This window comes from Platalea leucorodia (genome assembly GCF_965183815.1).
Source record: "Platalea leucorodia genome assembly, chromosome: 9".
In the NCBI taxonomy this organism is placed as follows: Eukaryota; Metazoa; Chordata; class Aves; order Pelecaniformes; family Threskiornithidae; genus Platalea; species Platalea leucorodia.
Genome location: NC_138831.1, coordinates 18,894,404 through 18,919,805, shown reverse-complemented (window position 1 = coordinate 18,919,805; position 25,402 = coordinate 18,894,404). Strand labels below are relative to the sequence as shown.

Sequence of the window (25,402 nt, the reverse complement as noted above, 5' to 3'; positions counted from 1 at the left end):
TCCTTGCAAATCCAAGGCCACTGGAAGCATGCTCTCCTCCTGGACGCTTTGTCTGTAAAATAGCAATGAATCAAACACAGATACATGTATTGCCACAGGTTCTTTGTGTTAATTTAAGACAATGACATCACCTACCATGGAGTTATAAGGGGAAAAAAAAATCTGTCAAAAAGCAATATGAAAAAGTGGTTTGGTGTGGACAGACTGCAGGTCTAGGTGAGAAAGGGCTGTCTGCTATCCTGGAGCTGCCAGCCAGGGTGGATGGGCAGGGAAATCATGGTGGGAGGGCAGCATTCAGCCTCCATCTGCTCAGGGCTGAGGGGAGAGGGGGTCTTTCCGGATTGCATCTCTCCACAACGCCAGCTGGTTGCACATTAATGTACCTGTACACATGTGTGCGTATAAATATATACAGGAACCAGGGGCTGACACAGCAGCTACACATGCCGAAGAGATCCTCTGAACTACAGGCCTGGGAATGTTATTTTTCCTGTCCTGTTGATATTTTCAAGATTTCAAACATTTTATTTTCTTGCACTGGAAATGAACGAACAAATGAAGCCTGCTGAAAGCTTTCCAGTAAAACAAGCAAGCCCTGGACATGTGGCGTAGGAATGGCTTGTGACAGTTTGCTCCCTGACCCCCATTTCTCACCTTGATTTCCCCAGTTGTAGAGCTGAGGAGATGAACTTTTGAAATGAGTTCTGCCTAGGGTCTGTTTACCCCACTGCCTAAAACCCCAATTATTTCCCCACAATGTGTTTAAAATGCTTTGTGGAAGAGGCAGAAGTTACAACTACTCGAATGGAGCAATATCTTCTAAATAGTCATGCGAGCTGTCTTGTGTCAGGAGACTACCTAAACACCATATGAGTGAGCATGTATTTTAGGAATTATGTTAGTATAACACTGTCCATAATTATTTGTGTATAAATTGGACTTTTCAGAGAATTTCTTTTTCCAGGGCTACAAGCCAACCCTTGACCAACAAAAACTTCGCAGGAACTGCTCAAAGTTCCTGTTGGATGAAGATTTTATTATAAAATAGGAGGTGAAAAGAGTCATCCCACTCAGTTGCCACATAAATTCAGGTGCAGAGCTCTCCCAGCACTAACTTTTTGGGCAAACAGCCCCACTGAGCACGTGGGTTAAAGGCAGCTTTGCAGAATCCCTGTCTGGATACGTCACAGCTCTGTTAGGGCTGCACAAGGCCAGATGTGCTCCCGTGCATGGCTGCTGTTGTGCTCATTTTTGGGTGGTTTGTGTCTTCTTTGTACGCTTGCATATGCGTACATACAGGCACTGACTTAGCACCTCTCTCCCTAGAAAGTCCAGGCAAGGTCTGATTACTTTGTTTTTACTGTTTAGCTAAAGACGAGCCACAACTGACTTTGCTATTTGACAAGCAAGGATTATGACTTGTCAGAGGGAGCAAAAAGGGAAGTTTCAAGAGGGCCACTCCATACCTCTCATGGGCTGGTTGGGCAGGGAGGCACAAGGTTTGAAGAAGTCACCAGCTGTAAAATCTTATATAAAAGTTGCATGTCTTGGCAATCTCCAGATCTCTGAAGTGCTTGAGATAATGTTAAGGATGTGCCCTTTCAAATTATTACTGTTGGATATGGTGGAGATTCATGCATCCAAAAATGCAGCTTGTTGCACTGACCAGTTCATCTGCCTGTGGGATTTTACATGCCACAGTGAGATCTAAGTTTAAAAAGAAAATATAAAGATTTCTTAACTTTATGCGTTATGAAACATTAAAATTCTAATGTTTAACAGCAAAGACCTGATGGAAAAACAAACGTTAACCAAGTCCAAGTTTTACCTATGTTTAACATGTAAATATTAAGTTTCTGGGTCTCTTCAAAGTCTACGTAATATCCCCAAATACAAGTTACTCATTAACTGATTAAGATAAACGGAGTTTTCATTTGAAAATCTTGTCTTTCCAAAATGGAGGAGAGAACATTGCTCGCATTGATGGTCTTTTCCTCACTCGTAGTATTAGCAGAAACTATTGCTCAAAAGGTATTTGCTCTATTTTTTATTTTAACAATGTCTTGTTTGCTCATTTGGTGATCCGGTGGTATCACGGTAGCTGGCCAGGCAACGCAGGTAACTCACTCCTCTGGTAACCACCACCTGTGGAGCCTCAGGTCTATTGTTTCATGATGTCAGAGCTTTGGGTCCTTTTAAGGCCTTTTTGGTTGTTTGTTTGGCCTGTTATAGTATAAATGCGGTAGGAGAGCATTTGCAGATGTGTCTGATCAGGCTCTTCCCCAGGGATGTAAAATATCAAATTTGAGGGATCAATGGGTCTCCCTCGGCCACTGGATGAGGTTTGGATCTTGACACAGTGCTGTTACAGCAGAGCCAAAGGAGGACTGTTGCAGTGCCAGGAGGTTTCTGACAGGCATTTAATAATTTCTATGGAATGGAAAAGAGGGGAGTAGACAGTTATTTGTACCGTTTGGAGGAGCAAACTTTTTTATCATGGTCTTATTGTAAAAGTATCAGAGAAATGGAGGAAGCCATATGTTGGAAGGTTTTTATTTCCATCAGAAAACTTACTGTTCAGAAAAGTGTAAAATGCAACCAAAATGCAGGTGGGTTTCTGGGAGGCAGGGACAGGTCTTGTGACTGCTGCAGCGGTAGCCGGGGGCTCTGCAAGAAGCTGTGGATGCGGTGTACAGGCCTGTGGTGCCTTCGGGAGCAGCTGCAAGTCGCTCCCCAGTGCTTTCGGGTACATACGCAAGGCTGGTCCTCTCCTGCCTCCTTCACTAAGGGCACAGCAATGCCCCTCACCATGCTGCACCCTGCTGCATGCTCATTTGTGCTGGTCACAGCCTAAAATGCTGCTGGGTCTGGACAAGCACAGGGGATGCAGGTCCCCGTCCCCTCCTCCCTGCAGCATCCCTTCGGCACATGGTGGTGGGGTGGATTTTGCACAGGGTAAGTTTTGCATGGGGCAAGCTCCTCCTGTGCCGGAAGGATGCTCCATGCGCAGTGATGGCCACCACGTGCCTGCGCTGCCCCAGTGAGCCATGACTCGGGGCTCAGAGCTCCTCAGTCATGGCAAAACCTCCCCTCTGAATGTGCCATGGGCAGGTTTGAGCATGGCAGGGCAGCAAACATGAGCAGAGGCGCTAGGCGATACTCTGAAAACCTTTGAGAAGAGACACTCCTGGGAGAGACAGCCCCAGCCTGGGCAGGGAGGGCTCCAGCTGGGGGTGGGCAGCAGGGAGGCATGGGCAGGGAGAGGCACCCAAACTGCCAGGATCAGGAAATTGTTCTTCTGATGAATATTTTTGGGTTTTATCCCCTTGTCTTGGATAGTCAGTAGGCATCAGGAGACAGAGCACGCTCTGGCATATAGTAGAAAAAGAAACAGCCATCCGTTACTCACATGGTGTTGGCTGTGGCACCTCCTGCCCTGATGCCCGAGCACAAAGCTGTGCTCACAGCTTTGTATTGAATGGCCATGTTTAGCTTGATTAAACTTTTGAATTTCAGCCAGTGGCCTAACCAAGAAGAGGCCACTGGATGCTATTAATTGGTGAGCAAAGTACAGGAGATGGATTATCAAAATAACTAAAGATCAATTAGCCATTCAAAAGATTTGTGAGGCTGGAAAAGTAAAAATAGAAGTGTGATGATCTGCTTTGGTGCTGAGTTTTTTTTATGTTATAAACTGTTGGACTATTGTGAGGCTGGTGATGTCCAGATCAACCCTTCTTAGTGTCACTGCTGAAACACAGGTAGGCCTTTAAAACAGACACCCCAAATTCAAAAGGAAGGTGTTTACAGAGGCAGGTGCTCCAGGCAATTCCCAGTCTGGCCACCCTGCTGGGTGTTCCCGGGCAGCTCCAGGATGGTGCCCTCCTCCCTCAAGCGTTGGGGGCCCTGGAAGCACCAGACCAGGAGAAACACAAGTGCTCAAAGGGCATCCCCGCTTGTGCAACCAGCGAGGGGTTGGAGGCCCATGCAGGGTTTCAAACCTGCTAAACATTGTATGTGACACAAGGCACCGAGCTGAAAACCATGCAGAAAAAGTCAACAGCTGGGAGAGCAAATAAATAGTCGCGCAAAAAGCTAGCAGGTCTCCTTCAGGGTTGAGCACTTAAAGAGGCATCTGATTTTTCTGAGGTTAGTCTTAGGCAATGTATTGGGGTGACAAAGCAGCTGCTTCAGAGTACCCCAAGGAAAGAAGACCACAGAAAAAGGCTTGACAGAAGCCTTCTGTGGAAGGACAACACTCAGATGTAGCTGCAGATTTTGTGTGGGGCTGTTGTTGCAGCTGCAGGGATGTGAATAAGAAGATGGCCAGTCTGGTCCTGAACAATCCCCCCTCCCCGGTTCTGGCCAGACCTTCTAACAGTTCATTCCTTCATCAAACTTTTCCAATATAATTACCCAGGTAAGGGCTGCTTAGGAGCAAAACCTGAGTGTTTCTGTTTCAGCCTGTTTATTTTTTTTTCCAGCATGCTGTTGAAATCTACAGCCTCCATGTGGACTGTAAGGTCACATCACGATTTGCTCACACCGTAATCACCAGCAAAATTGTCAACCGAGCTAATGAGTCCAGAGAGGCAACCTTTGAAGTGGAGTTACCTAAGACGGCCTTCATCACTAACTTCTCCATGTAGGACCAGTCCTTACCTGTGGTGTGAAGGAGGCAGCTCTGGGGGCTGGGGCAGGGGGGTTCATCTTTCTTCTCAGGAGGTGCTGAGCAAAAAGCACAAAAATCTGAGCTCTGGAGGGTCCTGCAGAAAATGCTCTGTGGGGCAAAGTAGTAGGCAGCCAAATAGAAGAAGGTGCCCAGGGCCAGGGCGAGGCTGCCTGCTCTACAGGGTGGGTGACAAAGGCACGTTTGTGGTGCATGGTGCAGTGGTGGTGGTGTTTCTCCTGCTCCAGCCTCCCTGAGACCCTGCACGGAGGAGGACTGTGTTGTTGTGGTGGCGGCTCCTGGCATCCTCCTGGACAGGGAGGGAAGTGAGAGCCAAACAGTGTTCCCTGCTCATGTCCTGAGGGCCACAAAGTGCAGTGTTCCTCTTGTTTCTGTTCCCAGTGCTTCCCTTCTAATATTAATTACTTTTTATGGAAATCAAACAGGTCCATTGACGGTAAAGTATACCCAGGAATAATAAAGGAGAAAGCTTCTGCTCAAAAGGAATATGACACTGCAATCTCGCGCGGGCAGAGTGCCGGCCTTGTCAAGTACGTTGCTGTCGTGAGTAAGGCTGCTCCAATGCTCTTCCTTGGCTTCTTGTTTGGCTGGGGGCAGGTTAAACCCTGGAGCCAGCCACCTCTCAGCAGGGAAAAACACGAAAAGCAGCCTTGAGTTCTTGTTGAGAGGGACAGGGTGTGCGTGTGTGTATATATATATATTCACATATATATATGATTTATATCTGGTCCTGCAATGGGCTTCAGTGGGAGGTGTCACCGTTTAGCGTTACCCTGGGACTTGCTGTCACACAGGAGCACCTTGCCGGACTAGGATGATGCGCAGTCGTTGAGGCTGCTTCCCCGCAAGCGCAGAGGACCTTCGCACTTGAGCAGAAATCGTGCTTTTGGGGTATATTTACTCTGTGCTTCCCATGTATTCAGTCCCAGTTCTGCTTGATCCCAGTCTGAGGCATGCAGAGGTTTCTGCTCCATTTCTCAGCTTGCATATGCAGCACCTGTGGCACAATAATGTAATATATGTGATGTATATAATACTGCCTGCAATGTAAAAAATCTTCTCTATGATGAATAAGATTTACTGCTACTCTTTTTTTACTTATTCCATGTGGCCCTTTGGCCATTATTTAGCACAATTCATAAACTTTGGCCACCACAAGCAAATCTTCCCCACAGGAGGTAAATCTCTGTTCTCCCCCCACCCCCAGAATCACAGGCAGAAAACTGGAGCAGTTTCACGTGTCTGTCAGCATTGCAGCTGCCAGCAAAGTTACTTTTGAGCTGACCTACGAGGAGCTGTTGAAGCGGCAGCTGGGGAAGTTCGAGCTGCTGATTAAGGTCCGACCAAAGCAGCTTGTTAAGCACTTTCAGGTGAGCTGCCCTGGTGAGGGCTGGACAGGGAGCACCACGGTGTTTTTCAGGCATGGCTGTGTTTCCTCTGAGATGCTAACACCGACTTCTTCTCCGCTGTCAGATTGATGTGCACATCTTCGAGCCCCAAGGCATAAGCTTCTTGGAGACAGACAGCACGTTCATGACAAATGAGTTAACTGAGGCGCTCACGAAAGTGCAGAACGAAACCAAGGTAAAGCAGCAGCTGCCAGACGTTACTGCCAGTGGCAGTTTAAGTTATGTTGCTTTAAATCTTTTCTTCTGATTGCTTTGCAGGCTCATATTTTATTTAAGCCAACTGTAGATCAACAGAAGATAAATCCTGAACTCGATGAAACCCTCCTCAACGGTGATTTTGTTGTGCGTTATGACGTTAAAAGAGGTGCCACTGCAGGTGATATACAGGTAAAAATAGAAATAGAAATAAAAATGCTTTCAGATCATAGATATGTCTGAATGTGAAGTGCAATCAGCAAAAGAGCAACATTTACTTTGAAACACCAAGAGTGACAGGAAAAGCCATTTCCATTAATCCAGGGTCAGCAGGAACTGATGGCGATGTTCAGGAAATCCCTAGAGACACCAGACACATTGCAAGAATGGATCATCCATGTGAAAAAAATCAATCTTTCAAATTTTATTTCAATATCAAATCTATACTGCCACTTTATAGATGTCTCTTTACATTCTTTTTTTTATTATTATTTTGGCTGATCAAAGGTGCATTTGTGGCTTCTTGTAAATGAAGTTTAGAGGAATGTGATTTATATAACTATTAAAATGACTGCTTAGTTTTCTTTTATTTTTTTGTGACAACTGAGGCATAACCAAAGAGAGCAGGAACTTAAAAATATTTATGGACCAATGCATATCCTAGGGAACAAAGTACATGATTTTCCATACCATTTCACTAATGAAGTATGCATAGATGTGCTAAAAGATGGCAGTCACAGTCAATGAGTAGAGATGTCCTTGTAGGTGATAATAAAGAGGTAACATAATATACAGTAATAGTACAGATATGTCATATAATATATATATTATTTATATATATTTTTTATATATATATATATATAAAAACAGTTTGTGTTTATATATATATACACACACACTGTTGTCTTGTAATTTGTTCTCTACAGATAGTCTCTCTTCCAGCTAGGAAATACATTTTAATAGTTCATTGATTTGGGCTTATCTAGAAGAACAGAATGCTGAGCATGCATCCTCCTTCTTGCTATGCCAGAACATTAAGATGCAATATTTATTTATTTAAATTCAATTTTATACATGATTTCACATTCTGTATTTCAGATTGTCAATGGGTATTTTGTGCATTACTTTGCACCTCGTGAAATGCCAGTGTTTCCCAAAAATGTTATCTTCGTTATAGATCGAAGTGGCTCCATGGCAGGCAGAAAAATTGAACAGGTAACTTCAGAGTACTGACCTCTGCTTGCATCAGTCACACACACCAGCCTTTCCAGGAAATGACTGTGAATTTCACTTGTGAAACATGTGCTGGTTTTGTACGCAGCAAAATTTTAAGACATATAGAAATGCTTGAAAATACATATGCACAGATTTAAGAACAACACTTTTCTGATATGGCTATTCTCACAGGTATCAAACGTTACGGCAGAGAGCACTTTTTCTGTCTCTATCTTTGCAGAATATTTGGCTTCTAATTTTTTTTTTTAAATGAAGTTCAAAGAATTAATTTTTCTGTTTTACCTTCAATGATGACTGTGTATGTAGCTTTGCTAGAGAGCAGACAAGATCTCTACAGCCCTCATAGGTGTTTTTTTGAGTCTGTAAGTTAAGTGACCACCATTTCTGGTGGTCTCAACTTGAAAAATGCCATTAGGACTAAATAAAGGCATTGGGCTTCATCTTGAATAGTGCTGTAAAGAAACCCCCTTATTACACTGAAATTCCAATCCCAGTTCTGGCAGGACAGTAGAAATATTCAAAGTGATTGTTTTCTCCTTGGAACAGACAAGGGAGGCCCTGTTGAAGATTTTGCAAGACCTCCGCCCAGAAGATCATTTTGGCTTTATCACCTTTAGCAGCAAAGTGGCGGAGTGGAAGAGCTCTTTGCTGCAAGCCACTGCAGAGAATGTGGCGAGTGCCACAGGATTCGTGCAAACTCTTTCTGCTAGTGGAGGTACAAGGCACCACCTAGATGCTTGTAACCACAAATATGCACCCAATATAGTATATTGCTTTGCTTAGAAAAAATATTATTTTTATTAGTCATATACTGCCACAGAACTACCATCAGTGCTCAGAAAGCAAGTAAGTTTTAAAAGCTTGAGTGATGAGTGGGATAGAGATGCTCGTTATGGGAGTGGACGGATTGGTGACTGCATTATGATATGGATATATAGAAAGATGGTTACATCACATCTATGAACCATGCAAGCCACAAAGTTTTGTTTCAGACTTCTTTTATAACAGAGACGGCTGGAAGATTTCCCAATAGTACATTTTTTTTCTACAGGAAAATGGCAGTTCACTCAACATTTGACAGCAATTTGCTGATTTTTTTTTTTTTTTTAATATCAAGGGTCCCCTTGTAAAATAAAATGCATCTAAAGTTATACTCCTGTGTAAGCCACGCTACAGAAACCAAATAGTCCAAATAGGCATGAAGCATTTCAATTGCTGCATCACTCAGTGCACTTTGTTTTATTATTTAGCTTTAAGTACATCTAAAAGGCCATATCTCCTGTTAATGTTATGCTGTTAGTGTTAACATAGGTTTTCTTATCCCAGGTGCTAACACCAATAAAGCCCACCTGTGCCCAGCTCTTTTCTTTGACTTCTCAAATAAAGCTAGGAGACATTTCTTAAATGTAGGTTAACAGACGACAGTGTGTTTATTTAAGCACTTTTTAATGGCTCTAGACATGTTTGTATTTCCCATGACATATGTGTGGAAAATGCTCCCAAAAGAATACTCCAGCATTGCCATTGCAATATAATACACCGTAATTAAGCCCAGTAGGCTAAACCCCTAAATCCTCATCTCTCTGAAGAATTACTTCCTGCAGAAAACTTTGAACAACTCTGCAGGGCCTCTGCAGATGAAGTGTACCGATTTCTTCAGATGGTTATTCTTTTTAGGTGAGTGATGCCTGCTTTCTCATTATAGGCACAGATATCAATCGTGCCCTGCTGACTGCCGTGAGCGTGCTGGATAAAGCCGAGAGGCTGCCAGAACGGAGCGTCTCCATGATTATTTTGCTGACAGATGGCCAGCCCACTTCTGGTGAGTAAATAATAGCCTCAGTCCTCTCTCTCTTTGATTTTTTATCTTTTATGCTTGCATCCCAGACGTTGATAGACATAGTCTGTGTTTCAGAAGAGCTGTGGTATAAGCAGGCTGGGCTATCGCTGGATCTGTGTCAGAGAGAGGATGATTGAGAGGGCTCTGGCAAGGGCCGTAAGAAGCGACGGCATAGCCTGCCTGCCCAGGACTACGCATCCTTTAGCTGGGAACTGTTTTGCTAAATACCATTGGCTTCCCTGTTTATAAACTCAAGGGAATTGTTGGAGATACTCCAGGCACAGCTGAAATGTGAAAGTAAAATACTTAGAGCTGAAACATGGACATTTTGCATGTATTATGTACGGTCCCATTTGAGAGGTATTGCTTTATATTTCTTCACCCTCCTTGCCCCAAACTTGAGATATTATAACTTGCCTCTTATTTTGTATTCTTTTCAATGTATAGCTCTTAACTAGTGATCAGCTATGATAGCACAAACGAGAGGGTTGAGATAGAAATATTGGGTTAAATAAACAGTAACTCCCAATGCAATGGCACAAACATCGCTTGTTCTGAACAGGAGTTTGTCTAAGTTTTGTGTGGCACCAGCATCTCTCTGAGGCCAGCAATATTAATTCAGCTGTAAGCCCTCTAATAAGATCAGTCTGCCTTTCAGATTGTGTGATCCGTACTGCTTTGGGGTTGGTTTATTTGTTTGGTTATTTTAATAAAATTCAGCTCATGGTGCTGCCTGCTCAGCACAGCCACAGTGAGTCTCAAATATCCCCAAGCACGCTGCACATCCACAAGTTGGCTAGAAATCAGGCCAGAGTGGAGTGCCAGGCGAATACAGGCAGCGTTATTGCATACACTGCCTTCCTTGGCAAAGCAGGCTGAAAGGGGAAAATCTGAGCTGCTCCCATGATATTGCTACGGGTGGTGACACTTGCTGCCTGGAAATGCTGACAGAGAAGCTCTTCATCTGGAAATGCTGGTAGAGGAGCTCTTCATCCAGGCCCATCAGCAGCTCTTCAAATGGGATAAGAACATGGTGTGAAAATCTTTTCCCTTTGTCACGCAAAGGGGCTGGGAGAGAAGCATGGCTGAGTTAATTTGCATTTTGTCTGAATTACACCATTAACCAATCCATTCTCCTCTGAATTCACGCACATAATTTTTATGGATGGTACTTGTCTTCCCAATGCTTTATCAAGTGTTTCCATCCCTTGTGCTGTTAACTCATAGTGTGTGTCCCTTTTGTCCTAAAAACCTCCTCTGGCCCCATAATCATGTAAAATGTTTTGCACTTAGTCGTTGTGATATGAGAAGAAGTTAGTAAAAGTCATTAAGGGGGAGAATCAGGTTCTGGCACTCCAAATGCAGAGTGGTCCTTTCATCTCCAATCCAATTAATGGCATTCTGTCCCATTTATTTTTAATATTTTATTCTGAATTGTTTTTAAAAGACTTCAGGCAGAATTTTCCATTGAATCTGCTGCTGTCTTTTTGTATTTAAACAAACAAACAACAAACAAACAAGGCTATGTTTTTGTTTCAATTACAGGTGAGAGTAATGTGCAAGTAATTCAAGAAAACATTCAGAAAGCGGTCAATGGGAAATATGCTCTTTTCTGCCTTGGCTTTGGGTTTGATGTCAGTTATAAGTTCCTGGAGAAAATGGCCCTAAGCAATGGGGGAATAGCACGTCGTATATATGAAAACGCTGATGCGGCCTTGCAGCTCCAGGTCAGAACTAAGGAATGTGCCAGAAAAGCCATCTATCAGCTACGGCTTATATCTAGTCTTAGCAGCAAAACCACAGATTTTTCTAAGATGAAAAGTTGGGTTTGAGTTGATCTCTTCATTTTGGGGAGGGAGGAAGGCAATTTTGGGGTATCTGAGGGTTTGTACCCTAACCATGGCTCAAAGTTGACATCCTCAAATCAGCTGGTCATTTGGACAAACCTGGAAATTCAAACATTTCTGTACTGCTGCAAAAAGACAAACTGTCCAGTGGAGATGATAGTGGAAAAACTTTGGTTCTTGGGTCTGATTTCAAACCGCTTGAAGTACTACCACTGGGAGCTGTTTGTTATGGTTTCCCTAAATATCAGTGGGTAGTTTGAGGCACCTCCAGGCAAACTAGCTCTGCAGTATCACCAGCCTGGGTCTTTCCTGCCCGTCTGGAGAGGGTTGTTAACTTTTGGGACATTCCCTTTTTTGGGAACCCACTTCTGCCTGTTTTGGCTGGATTTGCCTAATACCAGCCCCAGTCCAGCAAAGAAGAAAGATTAATGCTCAGAATTAGTCAAGTTAAAATAAAACAGACGTGAGAAGTGGTTAAAGCAAAACAGCTAACCGGGTGGGGCTGTGATAATGGGGATGTTGCTTGGTTACTTGAATTGCCATGGGAAATACAGTTTATATGGCATTGCCAGCCTGGCTGGAGAAGGTGTGCTGAACCTTGGGAAGAAGCACTCGTTTTTTTCAAGGTTTGCAGCAGTCTTACACAAGCCGCTGCCGCCCATCTCTGTTGAAACAAAAAACTTTGCTCCCTTCTTTTTAAGGGGGTTTTTAGACATTCAACATATTGCTGTGCATAATTTTGCAGTCATTTGTGCTCTCTCTCTCTCTCTGCTTCTCTTCAGGGCTTTTATCAAGAGGTGGCCACCCCAATATTAATGAGAATTGAAATGCAGTATCCAGAAAATGCCGTTGAGGGATTAACAAAAAACAATTTCAAGCTGTTTTTTGAAGGATCTGAAATTATAGTGTCTGGAAAAATTAGCAACGAGCTTGATCTTTTGCCAGTAGAAATTAAAGCTCAGTCAGTAAGTGTTAAGTTTACTAACTATGAAAAACATTGTCTCCCTGCTGTCTTATGGTGCAATAAGAGACTTCAAGGGATCTTTTGTGTGCAATGTGTGTTCTCTACATTTGGGCATTCAGCTGTTTTCCCATTTTAGGAAAATATTTTAGAATTCAGACAATTTTCCCCTCCTGAATCTGCTGCAAAATGAAAACCTTGAAGTATATCCACAAATAAGCAAACAGCAATTTTAATCCTTTCAAAACCATAATATTTTGGCCTTTCAAGCAGTTTTAGGAGACTAGTTTGTGTTTTTAGAATGAAGGAGGATATCTGAATTATTAATCTCAAAAATGTTGAAATAGAACAATTTCTTTTACCTCCTTTTTTTTAACATTGTTTCAAAAACCTCCTTCAATTACCTCCTTTTTTTCAACATTGTTTCGAATCCAGAAATATATATCCAGAATACATGCTGCTTTGGTGGCTTAGGGTTGCATATTCCAATGGGAAAACAGCTTGCTGAAAAATTTTTGAGGGACAAAAGGGCACTTTGGTACTGAAAGATGTTCTTTTAAGACTAATAATGTGACTGTAAAAGAAGTCCGGAACTGTTCTTTTGATGGTCAGTTTTCTCCCACTTCAGCATGGTAGTGACTTGACTCTTAAAGAAGAAGCAAATGTCAAAGAGAAGGAGCAAGTATTTAAAAATCAAAGTTACATCTTTGGAAACTTCATAGAGAGACTGTGGGCTTACTTAACCATTCAACAGCTTCTGGAAAAATCGTAAGCTATTTTAATGTTTTGTATTACAAATTTCAAACTTCTTAAAACACAGATTCCTTATTCACAAATTATATGATGGGAAAACACAAAGTAACAGAAATATTTCTGCAGATAGTATTAAGAATATAGTATACTGGAAGAATACTACATTACTGTATGAGGAACATGAGGTGCCTTTCAGTTTAAGATAGCGCTGTATCACTAAATACATATATATACACACATATGAAAACATAATATAAAATATTCTTGACATTACTATGAAATAGATTTTAATTGCATGGATTGTGTTGAGCTGTTATTACACATCCAGAAATACTGTAGATAAGTAAATGGCAATAGCTAATAAAGAGAACAATAAGTATGTCTGAAAGACATTTCATAGATCATGTACCTATTATTTTTATGTATTTGAACCGTATATAGACTCCAGTGTTGCAAACAGTTAAGCATCTCCACAATTTCAAGCACGTGAACAGCTGAGTTATCCCAATAAGACTACTCACCCTTCAATAATAAAAAATATCTGTTAAGACACAGCTAATATGAAAAGGAATCTGAAGATGACCTGCTCATAGTCTCTGTAAGTTATTTATTCATCATTAACACAGACTTTAGTATTTCAGCACAAGAAGAGGACCAGAAAACCCTGGAGGCGCAAGCCTTAGAGCTGTCTCTGCAGTACAGCTTCGTTACGCCCCTCACTTCCATGGTGGTCACCAAACCTGCTGGCCAGGAGCAGACGGAGCTGGCGAACAAACCCACTGAAGCTGGTAAATGGGGCATTGAACATCCCCCCTGAAATATGCTGTTATTGATGATTTGTTGTTGACCTTCAGTATAGGTTCATTTTATAGTGACGTGACATGGCAGTATGCCACATCAGAGGCAGGAGTTCGGGGATTAGCTTCCTTTCGAAATAAAACATACACGATTTTTTTAGCAGATGAAGTGGTGAAATGGGCACTACTATCAAAATGGAAAATAATTTGTTTAACTATTAACTAAAGGTAATTTAACAGTTGTTACTCAGCATTCCTGCCACTGCAAAGGAAATTCTGCACTTTTCTCTGCAGCATTAAAGTGGAAAAATGAATGCAGGGGAGGAAAGTGTGCCATCGCTAGGAGTCTTGCATGTGGTCTTGTCTACCTATCCTTTAACACAAAAAAAGCTTATCACCTGAAGCCCAACACCCACCTGTCCCAGTTTTCTGGTTTGCACGTGGGTAAAGTCATTCAGCGTTGACTGTATGACACTAATCTGTCTCTCTTCCTTTTGTTAGATAATGAGAAGCCCAGCAGTTTTCCAGTAGGAGGTAAATGTTTTCTTCTATCCCAGTAACATATTTCCATAATAGTCTCTAATGAAAAGAAAAAAAAAAAAAAAAAAAAGAGCTCACAGTGGTTGTTCTATAGAGGGGAGTATCTGAGATTTGGAAAAACATGCGAAACAAAACATAAGCAATGACTGCCAAGGTCTGGGCAAGGGTTGGGTGGATAACATTGTCAAAGGGAGAAAATCTTCCATTTAGAAAGTCTCAAAGGCCAAAATTGTCTTTACTCATGAGGAGAAGTAGTTCTTCAAGTGAATGGTACTAATGATGTTTTCTGCTTCTTCCTACTGTGTGTGAAGCATCTCTCAGAAAATTAAGCTCAAGATATTTTCCACTGGCTTCTGAGGATGATTTAGGTATTTTTTTTCTCTCTTTCTGGAAATAATAGATCTGTTTGAATATTAATTTGAAACTTCCAGCATTATTAGTCTGATAATCTCAGCTATGATAATACATCGTAATAGCAATGCTTTTACAGGTGAAGAGCCCTGGTTTTGCTCTAGTTCTTTCACAGAAGTGTATTGAGGGAATTGTAATGCTTCCCCTTTCCCTGAAGGTTACCTGTTTCAAAGTGGCGCTGGGGAGTTTAATAGCAGAAAACTCCCTGACCAGAAGCACAGCCCAGTGACCATTCTGCCCTGCTTAGGGGGCACGTGGGGCTTGGCACTGCCCCTCCATCAAAGCTCCCTTTGGCGGCAAGAAAAGAATTTGGGGCCACCTCTGCAGCACGACTTGTTTCCGTAGCAGGTGCCAAGCCCTAGGTCAGTGTGATGGTCTGGCAGGCACGGCTGCTTGAGGGCACAGAGATGTCCTCACTGGATCTGGGGTTGGTGCCCACCAGAGTATCACTGAGCACCGCTGCTCTCTGTCATGACAGACCAGCACGGCTGGAGCGGCTGTGGAGAAGGAGGGGCAAACAGGATGCTGGGCTACTGGGGCCAAGGGAGGTTTTGAAGTGCTCTTTTGGGGGGTGTTGCAATTTCTCATGTTGAGCTCATCTGATTTTTAACTGCCAGTAACAGCTCTTGTCTGGGGCTGCAGCGCTCCAGAGGGATCGTGTTGTGAGCCCGTGCTGGTGCTGCAGCTCCGCATGGAGCCAGTCCCTTTGCAGAGCCTCCCGTGCCGGGTGCCCCCTTCCACCAGAAGCACCCGCCCTTGCACTGGGGACAGGCAACTCTGCTGCACCAGCACCACCAGCTGCCCCTCCTCATTCCCATGCTCAAGGTGGGTGAGGCCCCAGGCGTCTAGCAGATAATTAAATCCCTTTTTGCAAATCCCTTCCTCACAAAGTTCTTAGTAGTTTTTGTCTATTTCCATTCTTTGGCTGGAAATATTTTCCAGGTATCAGTACTCACGTTCTGTGGACTTAAATACTGCAGATATAGCTTACTTTGGGAAAGAAAGACAGATGCAGCTGGAGAATTACAGATCTGATGTTTGAAACACTCCCATAAGGTATGTAATATGATCATGAATAAAATACAGATACTCTCTTTTCTTTCTCCAGATGCTTATAGACTGAGGAGTGGAGTACCTCCTGGTAAGTGCTCCTCCTTTGTTTTTATTCAGAATAATTTTATAAAGTTCATTTAATATGTAGTTTCATAGCAACATTAAATAAATACATTAATAAATACATTTTGATTGTGGGTGCCCACTTGATAAACAATTTAGTTTTTATTATATGTATTTCAGTCCACAGATATTTTATGATGAACTATAAACTTTTGAAAACAGTCTTGGTCCCTTTTCAGAAATAAAAAATTGTTATACCTCCTAAAAATAAATGTGAAAGATCTGGAAAAGCATATATTAGTAAGCTGAAAGAAATGGGTGTTAAAAAAAAAAAAAATTTACTAGTCCTGGGGTTTGCTGTGTGAAGCCAATGTGGGGCACAGCCATCTGCACGATGACAATGCCTGTCCTGCAAGGAGGAAATCCCAGGGTGCTGCAGGGACAGAGCTCAGCATCACCATGAGCTCCCATAGCGCAGAGCAGAGAAGGCACTGGCTGCTGCCTGCGTAAGATTTGCACACGTGCACTCATGGCTGTATCCAAAAAAGTCAGTGGGCAACGAGCGGGAGGGATTCCCTGTTTTCACGGGTGGGGAAGGAGATGCAAGGCACAACCCCAAACAAACAAAACATTGGAAAAACCTTTTATTTCAGGTCGATGGCGCTCTGAGTCCCAATCTGGCAGCAAGAAGAAGCTGCTGTCAGTAGGTAGTTATTCACAGTTGTGTGTGAGAGGAGCTGGGGTGGGCGTGCTGGGTTCAATGCTGCGTAGCAGTTGTTGAAGATGCAGCTCTAAATCCTCCCGCAGCTCAGGCTGAGCATGCCCCAGTGGCACGGTCGATCCTAAGAGGAATAGGCTCTGGATGTTGTGCTTTTTTTTCCCCATTGGGACATCTTGTTTTAAGCAAAGTTCTCTGTAGAGGTCAGTGAAGAGCTCCACCGAAAAGGCTTCTGTCACAGTGTTCTTCCTGGTTAATTAGCCAACTTAGAGAAAAATGTTTCATTAAACTCTTCCTACTAATTTTAAGTATTTCAGTTGCCAGGGTAAGAGACAAAATGAGAGCACAACCTCTTGGTAAGTAATACATATACTAGTCCCATTTTAATAATGAATATAACTGTATTATACAGTTTTTCATACAATAATGCTTTTTCTGACTGCACCAACTCTATGAAAACCCTTTACCTCATCTTGCAAACCTTGGCTGGTTCTTTCCATGTAAGTGAAAAATATCCCTGTATCCCATGAGAAAGCATCTCTGGCTCGAGGATATAACCACCAACAGAACCGTAGTACAACAGATCTTCAGCCTCAGCTTTTTTAAGGGCTCACTGTCCTTAATAAAATCTCAAAATCTGTTGTTTTCATTTATATCAAGATGCTGTATCTGGGTGTGATTTTCAATAATTACTACTGTGTTGGTTTTAAACATTCTATTCTATAAAAGCTATTACTAATATTTTAGCTATAAATTGATAAAGTTATTTTGCTGTGCCTATCCAAAGGGCACAGGCTAGATTTTTCTTTGCATGCTAACGTTGTTCTTCTGGCTTTTCAGCCAACGAATATCCACAGCTTCTCTTGCAATTACCCAAACAAAATGAAATAATCTGTTTAAATACTGATGGAAAAGCGCAGCCCTCTGTCCACCTGCTATCAGATCCGGAGCAAGGTGAGTGAGCCAGATTACCCCTGATACCAAGGACAAGGAGAGTCACTTTACTCTATAAGAGCAGTTGGTGTCTTTGGGAACAACCCCTTTTCATGAAGGGCCATATCATACCTGCTGCCCTGCAGTGACCAGAGAGGCTGTGGTTAATTTTTCCTTTCTATTAGGCAATATGAACTTCCACAGTGCAACAGCTGAGGGCACTTCTCACAGGTCTGGTTGTGGGTCACCTCCTTCTCCTCCTGGTGTCACATCCATGGCCTTGAGGCTTCTCCCCTGCCCAGCCCCTGGGGGCTTCTGAGGATGCAGAGACCTTAAACACCATGGTCCCTACATGCTAACGGAAAGATGCACGCTCTTAACGTGCTGAAGTTTTTGTTTTTCTGTGGTCCTGTACTCGGAGGAGCTGTGGCCCCAGGTGCCAGCTGTCAGCTGCTCTGATTGTGGAGCAGAGCCACCTCTGGGAGAGGAGGTGGCAACATGGGGATAAACAGACTCCAGTGACCCCACTGCAGCCTTGGGGGCATGTGGATCTGAAATCCAGGGGAGCCGTGCCTCCCAAAACTAGATTTGAGACCCTTAAGTTGCTTTGGCAACAAAGCTGAAGCAGTTTTATTAAGATCACTCATACCTTACAAGCATGCTCACTTGACAAATTTGTGTCAATGTTATTAAAGGACTCACTGTGATGGGGAAGCTTGGGGACAGAATAAATCACTTTGTGCAGTTTGAAATCACCTATGTGAATCCCCCTGCACTAATCCATGTCTCCACGGATGAGATCCTCCTAAGCCACAATAACAAAAGCATTCAGCTGCCATGGACGGAGTCAGCCACCTCCACTGCCCAGGGGTAAGAAATGTTGCCCCATCCTTTCCCAAACTTGAAAATGCGAGTCAGATTTTTTTACATCCAGGCCTCCACTTTCACATTTGCTTCAGGTAAGTGCTTCCAAATGTCCTTAGCCGGTGAGTCACTCAACATGAGTGGAAGCAGGGTACCTTCACAATCCCCCATTTCAAATAAGGAGAACAAAAATTTGATTTTTAATTCTCCATGCCTGTGTAAGAATCAAAACAGCTGCACCACCAGCCTGCTTTCTGCTTCGATGTCAGAGACAGAACATTTATCTTCCAAAGAAAAGGACCCGCTGCGGTGCGTAGCAGCCCCTGTGCCACCACCGTGCTGGCTGCTGCCAGGCACTTTGTGTTCCTCCAGCCACAGAGCAAGTACTGCAAAGTGTTGGCTTTGACATTTACTGTCTCTTCTGTACATCAGTTGGCTCCACACAGGCTGAAGTTTTCTTTCTCCTCAGTTTTAGCAATAACTCTCATCTGGGCAGCTGACATTTTTTATGGGAAGGCATAAAGTGTTTGAATAGTAGTCTGTGACTAAACGCCCAATGTTGGAGAAAGGGTACTTTAAACGTAGACTTCATTTGTCGGACTAATTAGAGCAGGAGCCCTCACTACCACAAGAGCTGAATTAGCTGGTTCCACCAGCTTTTTTGCATTGCTGGAATAAACCTCCGGGAGGATCTGCTGTTGGTCCAGGGCAGACAGGACACACAGCACTCCCTCCCTTCTAGGCAGTTCTAGACAATAACAGAAGTCCTAAACCAACTGCTTTCAATTATTTTTGTAATCCAAACGGAGCCAAGGACATGCTGGATTTATGCCCCTCTGTAATTTGTTGTCTGCCAAGCAGAACGATCCTCCTGCTTCAAACCAGCACCCGAGCCTTTGCAACTCCAGTGCGTGTGGGCGTGTTCTTGTCTAACCTGATCCGCAAGGGACAAAAATGACAGTGGGTGTTGGTGTTCTGCAAGCCCACCTGAGGTCAAAATAAAATTAATGGGTTAAAGGGAGAGTCTGAAAAAACTTGTGAAATACCCAAGTAAAAAGTATTTGACTTGTTCATAAAATAGATTGAATTATTTTGTCTAGTCTACCTTTTTTCTCATTAAAAGAACTAAAAAAATTCTTTTCTTTTTTTTCCGTTCAAGCATTTCTTGTCTTTACGGATAATAAGGTGTTTTCTGCAGCAAAAAGTTCTTCTCTGTTGGTGTATTTGCATGTAACCTGACACGGGAAAGATCTGTTGTGCAGCATAGAGAGAAAAGATATGCTACTAATATTTTCTAGCTTAAAAATCACTGCCAACAGATTATGAGAAATGCAATTGCAAAGAGACAAAAGGCAAAAATTAAATTAACTAATGTCAGCTAGTTAAATACATATTCTTTCTTCATATTCTTCTTGGAAATAACATCATAATTTACTTCCTAGGCTGACAGTCTCAGTCGAAAAGGAAAGGAGCGTTACAGCATCATTGTCTGATACAGTCACAGTAAAAATTTCCTTTGTAAAGCTTCCAGATGATTTCCTTGGGCTGTATTTCTTGAACACCGACCGCTTTTCTGACAGAGTCAGTGGAGTTCTGGGTACGTATCATTACAGATGTATGCAGCAAAGAGGGATGATCTTGTGACTAAGCTCCTGAAATGAAAATAGAGTGGGTTTTTTTTCCAGCCACATTGTAAGCCCTTATTCAGATTTTACTTCCCAGGGTCCTGACAAGCTCTCGTGAAAATCAGTGGGTAGGCAAGGCAGCAGGAATGCTGTGGTTCAGGGCATTCTAGAGAGACTTTACATTTCATTTATTCTTTTCGGACATCTAACGTCACCTTTTACTGCACAGCAATCCAGACCCTGCTCTGCGAAGAGGGGAGGTTTTACCCTTGAACTGTAACATAACGCTTTTCCACTCACCGGCGATACAAGCCTAAGGAGACTATTATGGGTTTAGAAAACATTAAAATAAGACTAAAATAGTTGGGCTTAACCTCAACAGTGCTGTGGAATGACATAATTTATGCAGTAAATTCATTTGATGTCAAATAATGGACTATAAATAACGGACATAAAATTGTAAACAACCAGGATTCCAAAATGAAAGCCAGCTGGTCCTGAGCGTCTCAACTCCAAAAATCCTGATGGGACTAAAGTTGGACTTGTTTCAAAAACTTTGAAAATGGAGAGGCTGCATATTCTGTAAACCACAAAAAAAAACAACAAAAAAAAGTGAAAACCCATCAGAGTAAGGCTGAATCTCTCTGTGGAGGAGTATTAGGGATAACAGGAGATCGCAGCTGAAACACGGGAATTTTCTTGACTTACTACAGGAGCTTCCAAACGTGGTCTTTTTTGTTTGTTTGCTTGCTTTCTGAGGCAGATGGCTGCGTTCCTAGTGTTACAGCTGCCATTGGGGTTGAATGAACAGCAACACTCGGATGTTTTGTATTTTTAAATAATCTGTGTGTCTCTTGCTTAGGTCAATTTTATTCAAAAGCACAGTTTGTGAGTAATTCCAAGGTCAATCAGAAAGCTAACGAAAGACTCCTAAGTGTGTCCGGATCTGAGCACAAAGTTACCAGGTAACAGATACGGGATCAGGGTGAGTGATGTCCATGCTTTGAGATGTATTTTATCAGCTAATACCAGAGATCAAAAGAAATTAAACTAAGAGAGTGTTTGTCCGTAAGAATACACCTCTTTGGTGTAAATAATAGGAACTTGTGCTTGAATTTTTCCCTAACAGCCTGAATTTTTTGCTTGTTAAGTGACGCTACAGGGCTCAAGGCTCCTATTTCATAAGGCAGGGGGGAATCATACCCTGGGGCTACGGTTTGCATAAAAAATGCCAAATAAAGTAAGGTTCTGCTGCCTCGTTTACGTGGATAGAGGGAGGGTGTTTCCTCAGCTGGATTTACCACGAGAAAAAAATTTCCACACTTTAATTGCTTTTAGCAAGTTTCTGTGATGTGGAAGAAATGCTGTGAGCGTGCAGCTTCTGCTCGCTGTCCCCGTGCGTCCCCACCACCGCTGCCTCCAGCTCTGGGAGCAGAGAGGTGCCAGCTCTGCCCACGCACGGTCCCTCTGATGCCTGGTACCATCTGCAAACATAAGGTCAATTCTGGGCCTGCCCTTCAGTTATTTTATCACAAATTTTTCTTGGTTTGACTTTGTTTCAGGCAATACAAGAAAGATTACAGGCTTGAGTCAACCAGTGATCCTGTTCCCTGCTGGTCAATAGATGTAACTCCCTAGAAAAGAGTATTCTGGGAAAGAAAGTTATGCAAATGATGCTCTTCCAAATATTTTTGATACTTTCTCTCATCAAGAAAACCACACCGTTAAAGCCTTACCTGTTACTATGTATAAATGTCTCAAATCTTTTAACTCAAAATAATTATACTTTCAAGATGAGAATGTGCTTGCTTGTTGTTTATTATTTTAAAATGGTTTCTGATTCTCAGTGTGGTTATGTTGTTGAAGATTTATGTGAATGAACTAAATAAAATTGCCATTATCAGCTCACAGTTTGATATGGACACACAGACTTAGGTCTCTGAATAAAAATAAATAGTGGCATCACCTAATCCAACAAATGTGTCATGCAAACAGTAATAGTTTTCTAAAATTTATACCCTCTATCCAGTTACAAATGATGGCGTTCTTGAACTATGAGTTTTGTAAAAAGAGTATGAAGCTTAAAGCAGTATTAGTTTACTGTTTCTCTCATGTCTTGTCTTATGGAGAAAAAAACCCAGTCTTGCTGTATCAGGGTTCTTTTGGAGATCATTCTGTAACAACGTTCAGAGCTGAGGAAATCAGCCACGAGAGGGTGAGCGGGGACGGCAGCCCGCACTGGCTGCAGTCCCCTTCATTGGCGCAAAGTTTCTGGGGCTCTGTTTTAAAAACGTCTGCAAAACAGACATTGACTTGTTGCAAAACAGACCTCGGGCTTGTTGCAAAAGACAGCACTTCAACCCTGAAATTTAGCAGCTTTTTTTGGCACTGCTTCATACAACATTTTGCAAATGTTGGAAGATGTTTTACAAATAATGAACAGCTCAAAAGAACCTGTGGTGCACAGAGGTAAGGTTTCAGAGGAAACGTACACACAGAAGCCTCTGCCCATGGAAAGTAAGGTGTAGTTTTTAGTCTTCGTTTTTTTCCATAAATTTGAATTCCAAAATTACTTTGTGTTTTAGAATTTGAGTTCCTATGTATCTTTGAACCCATAAATATGCCAGCATTGTAGAAGGTTTAACGAAAGTTGCTTTCTGTCCTGCCAATAATATATAATTGGAAAAACCTTATTATTTTAAAGCAATGTACTAAAAGAGAAGCAACTTCTTGCCAAAGTCAGTAAGATAAAGCAAACTATGTTATGAGAAGCCTGTTATTCAAAAGGAACTGTGTAGGCATGATGCCAAGATATGTGCGCAAATTGCCTGTACTCCCAAGATGCAGATTTGAGATGCAGATTTGGCTGGACAAATTACACGACAGACCATGTGGAATCTGGAAACTGGAAACACCGGATTGCTTGCTTCGCCACATCATAAGCAGGTTTACCAATTTGAAAAGCAGATTATTTCTATTATAAATGAACTTGGTATTTGAATTACGTGCTGTTGATGCTGGGTTTTATCAGTGGACTTACTGCAAATTAAAAATTCCCTGCTTTCAGTTATAGGGTGTCTATGCGTTGCCTCCTCCACCTGCCTGCGAACTGCAGGGATGGCAAACAGCACTGAAAGAGGGAGCGGTGAGGCATGGCTGAAGGGGGTCTTTCACCCGATCCCCTCTGCTTTAAGCAAGGCTCAAGCGTGCACAGACCATTCGTGAGAGCCGCTCGTCTAACCCAGCCGCTAGAACCTGCAACGTCTGAGCTTCCCCAAACGCCCCAGGCAGCCTGCTACCCTTCTAATGCAATTCTCCCTTGCTGCAAAGCAGCAGATCCTGCAAAGCAGCAGATCAGCTAACCTTGATAGACAGGAAGAAAACCAGATGTCAGCTTTCGTCACAGCAACTTTTTACATAGTTGGGACTTTTTCCCTCCTCTTTCTACGACTTCCTTGCAAAGCTGTTCCTATCCTCTGGATGGCATCCAATTTGTCTACGCTGCATTGAGGTGCTGTGCCCCGAGCTGCGCGGGGGACTGCACCCGTGGCTGCTCCCAGCTGATGGAGCCTCTCGGGTGTTAGAGGTGCTCGCCGCTGTACCCGCAGGGATGTCCGGCGTTTCCGCAGCAGCCCTGTCGCTGGTGTGCCTGGTTACTGCCACTCCCAAATCCTTTCTGCAGGGCTGCTTCCCCTGTGCATGCGTGCTTTCCGTTCCGTAAGTATGTTCCATTTCGCTCTTTTCCACTTGAGTTGTGTCTTAATTCACTGTTTAGTCACTCTCCTCCTGTCCTTTCCAAGCCCTGAAGTGAGTTCTGATGGGCTTCTGACTTCCTGCGCTCCCTTCCCTTGCTCAAGAAGCTGAAGGCAGACACAGCGATGAATACTTTGCATTCTATAATTTCTAATTCCGATGCAGAATACACAGTATACCTCACACTCTTATCTTTTAACCAGCATTGTACCAGTTGGCGGTAGCAGTAAAATTTTTATCTAACTGTAAGGATCTGTCTGCTACTTCTCTCTGTCCTTATCGTCACCTTTAGCTACATTTGCAGTTATCATCTCCTACATTGCAAGAATCTTGGAAGAACTCCCTATTAAAAAGGAGATTTTTCTATCCCCACCCGCGTAAGTGGGAGTTCCTCAGGCTGCCACAGAAGCCATGCAAAAGCAGACTAGAGCCTCCGAGGTCAACTCCTGGCTGACAATTCAGTCACAGCCGACAAGACTCCTGCCACCTCCGGAGACTTGCCTCAGCCTCATAAATTAAGGAGGAAAGCTCTGGCTCAGGCTGTGCCTGGTATTGCCTTGTGCCTAGACTTTGCCAGCCAGGTAGGTCAAGGTCTGCTGTCCACTGCTACGTTTTTTTGTTTTAACGGAGCAAGTGAGTACGGGACCAGCCCTGACGGGTGGGCCCACAGCTCCTGAACAGGAGGATCCAAAACGGATCATTGCTTTATTTTATTTTACTCCATCTAGTTCATTATCTTAGAACAAACATTCAGAACCATGTAAACTTGACCTTACTACTTTCAGTTTTCTGGTCTTCTCCACTCCTGCCTGTTCCTCTCCCTGCCTTCATCATTCTTCAGTAACTTATTACCTTCTGTAGAAAATACTGTTGTCTCTCATAATTTTTGTTTGAATTTAGCAGGCACAGATACCTAGCCACTGTGACACCTCCCCCCTCAAGAACTGATTTTTTTTTTTCTTATACAAAACTCCCACTTTTAGCAAAGGATTTTGTTCCTGGAGAAGGTCTGTCTCTCCCATAAATTTAACAGGAAGCATCTTTTTCCTCTATTTTTTTCTTCTTTGATTTTTCTGTTGCCTTTTTGTTCACCTCTACCTTTGTTCTTCCAATTTAACCCATCATATCTTATGTCATCCCTGTTTTTCCCACTACACTCCTCTCTCCTCATGTTTGTGTGCATTCTAGTTTCCCACATGCTGAATTTCTCTCCTTGTCATGTAACAGCAGGGAAATTTTCTACTTTGCCATGTGAGACCATAATTGCCTTGCTATGGCTAATTTGATTAAAAGAAAACTCGAAGTAAATAAGAAATCTTAATTTTTTTGCTTTAGAACTAAGAGTTTACAATTTCTTCCAGTACAAAATGAATATATAAATAAATGGGACATTTCTTGCCCTGAAATATGTATGTAAATTCTGTTATGGGAACAGAGGGAGGAATTGTACTGGAAGACAGTAAGGCTCTTTCTTACACAAAAAAGGTACTGTCCAAAAGACAGCTACTATTACTTAAATCTGAGTGCTGTTTGGAACTGTGGTATTTCATTAATTTATAAAGATATGGGCATTGAAAAGTGAAGTTCAAATTAAAATACTAAAATACAGAAGTTCTGGATGCTAACAGTCATCTTGAGTGACGGCGCTGCACTGGCCCTCAGCGCTGCACAGCCAAGTGGTCAGATGGTTTTAAGTACTACTGACCGATCCTGA

The 25,402-nt window shown here is 42.7% G+C and overlaps 1 protein-coding gene across 1 annotated transcript; it reads left to right on the top strand.

The window, feature by feature from the left end:
• Positions 1–1,956: 1,956 nt before the first annotated feature.
• On the top strand, positions 1,957–21,573 carry ITIH4 (inter-alpha-trypsin inhibitor heavy chain 4; the record flags this gene model as incomplete). Its single annotated transcript, XM_082322816.1, has 22 exons — positions 1,957–2,031; positions 4,485–4,645; positions 5,116–5,220; positions 5,898–6,060; positions 6,164–6,274; positions 6,358–6,486; positions 7,393–7,509; positions 8,077–8,245; positions 9,236–9,352; positions 10,916–11,097; positions 12,000–12,182; positions 12,807–12,946; positions 13,565–13,719; positions 14,230–14,262; positions 15,788–15,820; positions 16,449–16,502; positions 16,831–16,869; positions 17,354–17,467; positions 18,142–18,316; positions 19,753–19,907; positions 20,798–20,900; positions 21,498–21,573. The coding sequence occupies 22 exons, from the start codon at positions 1,957–1,959 to the stop codon at positions 21,571–21,573; spliced, it is 2,589 nt and encodes an 862-aa protein (XP_082178942.1).
• Positions 21,574–25,402: the final 3,829 nt, after the last annotated feature.